The sequence below is a fragment of the Aplysia californica genome, unplaced genomic scaffold (assembly GCF_000002075.1).
Source record: "Aplysia californica isolate F4 #8 unplaced genomic scaffold, AplCal3.0 scaffold00420, whole genome shotgun sequence".
Taxonomy (NCBI): domain Eukaryota; kingdom Metazoa; phylum Mollusca; class Gastropoda; order Aplysiida; family Aplysiidae; genus Aplysia; species Aplysia californica.
This window is the reverse complement of record NW_004797690.1, coordinates 141,805-148,595: the sequence shown is the minus strand read 5'-3', so window position 1 is coordinate 148,595 and position 6,791 is coordinate 141,805. Positions and strand designations below refer to the sequence as shown.

At 42.5% G+C, this 6,791-nt stretch overlaps 1 protein-coding gene across 2 annotated transcripts; it reads right to left on the bottom strand.

Moving 5' to 3' along the window:
- Positions 1–1,433: 1,433 nt before the first annotated feature.
- LOC101849145 lies at positions 1,434–6,406 on the bottom strand. Of its 2 annotated transcripts, none has more exons than XM_005104458.3 (2): positions 6,174–6,406; positions 1,434–4,188 (listed from the first exon to the last, which is right to left on the bottom strand). In XM_005104458.3, exon 2 carries the CDS (start codon positions 4,162–4,164, stop codon positions 1,483–1,485), a length of 2,682 nt encoding a protein of 893 aa, XP_005104515.1. In that variant the 5' UTR covers positions 4,165–4,188; positions 6,174–6,406; the 3' UTR covers positions 1,434–1,482. The 2 variants fall into 2 exon arrangements, with proteins under 2 accessions (XP_005104515.1, XP_012941385.1); XM_013085931.2 differs by having other exon boundaries at positions 6,178–6,406.
- Between the last annotated feature and the right edge of the window lie 385 nt (positions 6,407–6,791).

Below are 6,791 nucleotides of genomic sequence, written 5' to 3'. Positions count from 1 at the left end.
AATCTATCTATCTATCTATCTATCTATCTATCTATCTATCTATCTATCTATCTATCTATCTATCTATCTATCTATCTATCTATCTATCCACACCATCAGACGCTGCAGATCATCACAGCCAGACTTCCAGCGTCTAACATAGGGAAGATATCGCGACCTCAGTGCTTTCTTGTCGTACCTCCATTTTTTTAACAGTGATAATGTGACTTCTTCTTAAGCTCACTCTTTGTTATGAACTGTTTTCACTGCCATTAAAAATGGAGATACGACAAGAAAGCACAGAGGTCGTTATATTGTTAGAGTAGAACCAAGCACGGCATGTGGCCCATAAACATCACAATCCCAGAACAATCTATATGTGAGACAGCGTGGTGAAATCAGGCGCTCGTCAAAATAATGAAAGTCAAGAAACTGGTATTTTTCCAACAGGTTTAGGAATTTTTATCGGATTTTGGTATTTTGGCTCAACACCTTTCAAGCCCTTTAAAGAACACATTCCTGTCTGGATGTTACTAAAAACGTTGATAAAAGATGTACATTTTTAGTTTCCACGGACTCTCAAGCAAAAGAAATAACTCAAAGTTGGTGGCCATTTTCTCGTTAATTTTACCTATGAAATAAGGCGACCCCCACCTTCTTCAAAAGTCAATATCTCGATTCGTTCTTATGTATATTTTTAACATCAAAAGCAAGGTAAAATGTCAGGCTTTAAGATGATACCAATAATACAATATGCCCTAAAATTGACGAACGCCTCGTCAATTTTGGACGTGTAGAGTTACTGGTATCACCATAAAGCTTGTCCTCTTGTCTTGCTTTTGATGTAAAAAATATCCATTTATCTTGAATGTAAGTCGAGATATTTGCGAATGAATGAGGTGGGAGTCATCTAGTTTCAGAGGTAAAATTAGTGAGAAAATAGTTGCCAAAGATTAGATATAGTTATTTCCTTAGCTCGAGAGTCCATGGAAACTGAAAAGGTACATTTTTTATGCCTTTTATCAACGTTTTTCCAGTAAAATCCACACAAAAATGTGTTTTTAATGGGCATGAAAGGTGTTAAGCCAAAAACAAACTAAACACAACAAAAAAACAACAACAACAACAAACAAACGAAAATTCGATAAAAATCCATAAACCTGCGGAAAAAATGCCAGTTTCTTCACTTTAATGATTTTGACGAGCGCCTGATTTCACCACGCTGCCTCACATATCTCGCCACGTCTGTCTGCCCGTCCATGAATCCACCTATCCACCAGTCTGCATATCTTCCCATCTAATTATCAAACAGCAGAAAATATTCTAAGATACTTGCGTGAGTGGTTGGCGGGTGCTCTGGTGTGGTTTGCTTCTTCTTTCCTATAAACAAATATATATCGTCCTTTTCTCCCCTTCTTCTATTTTGTGTTTGTTACTCTCTTGTAACACATCTAATCTTCTTCACTTATGTGACCTTATTGTGTTGCAAGTGCCGTAAAACTCTTACTTAAACAATAAGATACTTGCCCAGAAAATGAAAGTAGACAAGAAGATGGAGTATTTGAGCACAAAGGCGATGAACGTCGCTCTGTGCAGCCGGATGTACTTCTTTTTCCCCGGCACGAAAAACTCCAAGCTGAGTGTGTCCTCCTCCACGTTCATGTTCCCGTCCTCTGATTGGTTGCCGGACTCCCCATCCGGGTCTTCCTCGCTCAGGTCTGCCAGCACAGGTCGGAGGTCAACGTTCTGAACCGCTGTGTCGCTGTACAGACGCCTCTTCTTGCTCTCGGCGGAACCAGCCTGAGCCAGGGGAGAAGACTCGGACACAGCATCGTCCATTGACAACCATCCTTTAAGAGCAGGTCTTTCTCTCCGATCTGTCCCAAGTTTGAACGAGCCGCTGTGGGCGGTTTTGGAGAAGCGTGAGTTTTCTATCGCCTCTGAGCTCACGGGCGGCAGCTGGTCGTTACTTTTTGTAGGGCTGCATGAAAGTGTGGGGCTTTCTAAAAAGGCGTTATTTGTTGCCCCTAGGTCCCCCTCTTTCTTTGTTTCATTCTGTTGTCCCGGCGTTTCTTCGTCAGAAATGTTATTTTCACCACTGTGTTCTTCGGAACAAAAACCTTCATTGTCTCCCACTGATTCTTTGACGTTCAACTCACAACTTGATGCTGTTCCAATCTCACAAGTGTCAGCTCTGTTTTTTCTTTTCATGTCAGAAGGGAGGCTGGACGTTCTGTGGAGTTCTTCGTGGTCTTGACGTGGTTTGTCGCAGCTTAAAGACAGGGACCTTTCCAACAGTGACTTCTTCCGCTCTGACGCCAGGTGATGAGTGGCGATTCCGCCATCGTATTTTGTGCTCTGGTGTTCACCATGCCCCTGCTTGTAGGCGGGCGTGTCTTCATTCAGGATAGTGATCACTTTGCCACCAATTGCGAAGGAGACATGGCGTTTACCACGAAGGTTGTCTGGTACCGTTGGCCCCGGGGGTTGAGGGCTGGATGGTTTGGTGGTGTCAGTAGCGCTTGTTCCACTGTGAACAGAGGTTCTCAGGCCACCATCGGCGGACTCAGACTGACTGCTCTTCTCATCAATTCTTGTAAGTACGACATCGCCTCCTGGCTCTTGTAAACGTATCGTTGGGCGTCCATCGGAGTGTTGTTCAGACCGTTTACCCTGTGAAATACTTCCAGATTCTGTAGATCTGTCTCCTGTTTCAACTTCTTCTTCCTCATTCTGAGACGTCTCGAGAAATTGTGGCCTCGAATCCTCATGTTCAATTGTACTTTCATTTTCTGAAGACAGACGTTTCAGTTCAAGAATGATCTGCTTCACCTCTTCTTTCGAACATTCTAAATCTCTCCCTAGTTTGCGCGCAACCCCTTCATGATCAAGGTCCCAAGAGTCTTGCTGATGTCGTGAAGATTCCGATGTGCCCAGTGCTGATTGATTCTGGCCTTCGCTGTCGTTGTTGGTACTTCTTGCAGCGATAGTATCAGCCAAAAACTCCTGAGAGTATTCATGGGAACTTAGTTGGCCTTCTTCTTCATCAGTTTCTTTAGAACAGGTTGGGGTATCCGCTTTGGAGACCCCTGGTCCGTCTTTGCTCTTCTTCCAAAATGGCGACTTCGATTTCGTGAATAGAGAACGTAGCCTTGATGCAGCCTTCGTTTCTTTTTCCGGGGCTTTGTTTTCCCCACTGGCCAATTCTAAACCAGTCTCGTTTAATAAACTTTGGTCGTTGTTTTCTCCTTCCTGTTTGCCCGAAACATAAGAGCTGTTTAATGGTTCAGGAGATTTTGTTGTTGTCTGCTCAGAGTTTTGTCTCCCGTCATCCAGTAGGAACCGTTGAGGCGCAGCAGTTTTCACACTGTTATGAGTTTCTTCCTTTTCCTGTACACTTGGACCCTTATTGAAGTTATTCATCCTTTTCAGGGCGCAGGTCAGCTGTAGAGCTCTGGAAAAGTCGCTCGGTGACATGGGGTTGTCTTCCCCTGCACTTTCTCCGACACCTTCAGATAGTGAGGCAATGGATGACATGGAACTGCGTTGACTGCCGTAGGAAAAACGGTTTTGAGGGGACATCGTGTTTATCCCAGCTGGGGAGGCAATTTGAGATTCTTGAGGCGTGGTCACATGCGGCACAGACTTTGAGTTGGGAAATGTATCACTATCAGATGGTGAGGATTTACTGAAAGAAGACCCACTGTTTCTTTTGTTACCATCAGAGCTGAACATCGCCAATGTTTCTCTCTGATCTGTTTCTTTGTTAGTACCATGACCGGGCTCCGTAAGATATCGTGCACCGACGTCCAGTTGTCTGTTGTCTGTGTGTAGAGGTGTTAGTAAAGTGACACTTTCGCCATTGTGGAGGTCAACATGTTCAGTGTCTTCATCACACGGCTGAACAAGTACGTCCGGAGACTTTGCCACTGAGCTAGCAGGAGTTTCCTGGTGAACGTTGTCCTGTTCGTGTGCAGAAAGTAACGATCTTTTTACCTCTTCTTGGTCTTGGGGAGTGACCGAGAGCGTGGACTCATCACCGAACCAAGTCTGAGAGGTCCCGTTGTCCCCAGACACGTCAGTGATCCGGTTGGGAGACGGTTCAGGAGAATCGCTGTAGACGCTGTCTATGTAAGGGAGTGTGTCCACCAAACAGTCTACGTCAGTCTCTGCCTCAGTCTCCATCACAGACCTGGTCAAGCTGGTCACCTAGCGGGAATAGAAATCATCATCATCATCATCATCATCATCATCAACATCATCATCATCATCATCATCATCATCATCATCATCATCATCATCAAGTGCCAGATCTGCGATAGACATCGGCTATCATTGTTCGTCTTTCATTCCTTTACTCGGGTGCTCTCAAAAGGCTATACATGTTATATCTTGATCTTTTCCACCACCTATCTGTTTAGGCTTTCAAAGTCTGCCCCTGCCTAGTTTACCTTATATTTTATCGGTGCGAGCCAGATGTTTAAAGCACATTTATCTATTTAGGTGTCCCAGAAACTTCATTTGTCTCTTCTTAATTGTTTTTTAAATCAGTATTATAGCCGTGTGACCCACGTAGGCTTCTTAAAGTACTGTCTCATATACGTCAATGACATAAAAATACGCACCTTCGGTCATTTCGAAAGCTATTCACAAACTGACGGGTTTTGGGTTTTGTTGTTGTTGTTGTTGTTGTTGTTGTTGTTGTTGCTGTTGTTGTTGTTGTTGTTGTCGTTGTTGTTGCTGTTGTTGTTGTTGTTTTGTTGTTGTCGTTGTTGTTGTCGCTAATGTTGTTATTGTTAATGTTGTTATTGTTGTAGTGTCACAAGAGCGTTGCACACAAAGAAAAGGAAGGGGAAAGATGAGGACGATAGATTATGTTTGATAGGAAAGAAAAAATGGCCGCCAAAGTCAATAGCTAAAGAGTCTTTGAAAACTGAAAAATTACATATTTTGAGCTTTTAATCAACGTTTTTCAATATAATTCACATAGAAATTAGTTTTTATTTGAACATAAAAGGGTTGAACAACTACCCCCCCCCCCCAAAAAAAAAATAATTTAAAAAATTAAAAAATTGATTATAACTGCGAAACTGGTGGGAAAATTGCCTATTTCTCCAATTTTGTTATTCTGACGAGCGCCTGATTTCACCACGATGCCTCACAATTTTCTTTACGTCCAGTTTCTCACAACTAGGTACTGGGCTGACAGAACTTTGTAATTTTGAGTAGTGTAGTTGCGAATGTGTAGAGCCCTGCTAAAAACGATGCATCTGAAATGAAAGTACGTTTTGTCAGCTTTTAGTTTTGTAAGAGTTTTACGGCACTTGCAACACAATAAGGTCATATAAGTGCCGAAGAATAGAGGTGTTACAAGAAAATAAAATACACAAAAAGAAGCAGGAGAGATAGGGACAATAGATGTTTGATAGGAAAGAAGAAGCAAACCACACCACAGCACCCGCCAACCACCGACCCGAAAAAGTTTGAAATATTGTGAAACTCAAAATCTTTTTACGTCAAATTTCTCACAACTAGATACTGAGCTGACAGAACTTTGTAATTTTGAGGTAGCGCAGTGGCGAACGTGTGGCGCCCTACCAAAAGAAGAACTGTCACCTTTACTTGTGGCCCAGGGGGCCGCTTACTCCAACAAGAATGTTAGAGGCAGAACATGAACTAGGGGATGAAGGGCAACAATGGCGGCACCACCATCATCATCACCAGCATCATTTTCAGTATTATCATCATCATCATCATGGTGGTACAGACAAAATAGAGAATATTGATATACATTATTTTAGGCAAGTTAACTGTAACCTACTTAAAACATTCTGAAGTGCATCGTCATCATCATCATCATCATCATCATCATCATCATCATCATCATCATCATCATCATCATCCTCATCATCATCATCATTATCATCATCATCATCTTCATCATCATCATCATCATCATTGTTTGGAAAGCAGAGTAGGAGGGAGAGTCCTTTTTCAGACAATACAACATAACAATATAAAATGTAAAAAAATTATTTAAGCTCAACTTTTCCTCCTCCTCCTCCTCATCATCATTATCATCATCATTAGCAGTAGCAGCAGCAGCTACAACAACAGCAGCAAAACAACCACAACTACAAAAGAATACTACATGTATGTACTTAACTTTTAATGCTAACTATAGCCTACATTACCTACTAAGGTTCATGTGCAAAGGAAGGAAAGTTATGAGACACGAAGAACATCAGCCATCAGTTTCCAAGCGAAAATGTTGATGATGCCTCATATGATGAATGCCACACGATGCGCGCTAGGTGGTGGGTGGGGTATCAATCTATTGTACGTGTCCTAGAGTTCTGATATCCCGAACTGAGCAGAGCAATACGCGCCCTTCAGCTCGATGAGGATGATATTATTCTGATGTCGCCCATTAATAAACGGCTATTCTCCAGGATTAGTGCGCTAAACGATAATATCAAGTCCACGTCAAATGGAAAAAATGGGAAGAGTAAGAGGGTTTTTTTGTTTGCATGGGAGTTGGGGGGGGGGGTGTTACCCATAGACAGGGTAATGGGACAGAGAGACTGAGTAGTTAGAAATACAACTATTAATAATAATGGTCAGTCGAGAAAGTAGCTATTGTTGAGTTATCGTACAGTTTAGGATAAGTCGTAGCATTTAACTTAGCATTTTAATCTAGAGGTAGAATAAGGCAAAGGCAAACAATGGAAAAGGACGGGAGAGAGGGAGAGAGAGACAGACAGGCAGACAGACAGAGAGAGAGAGAGAGAGAGAGAGAGAGAGAAGGGGGG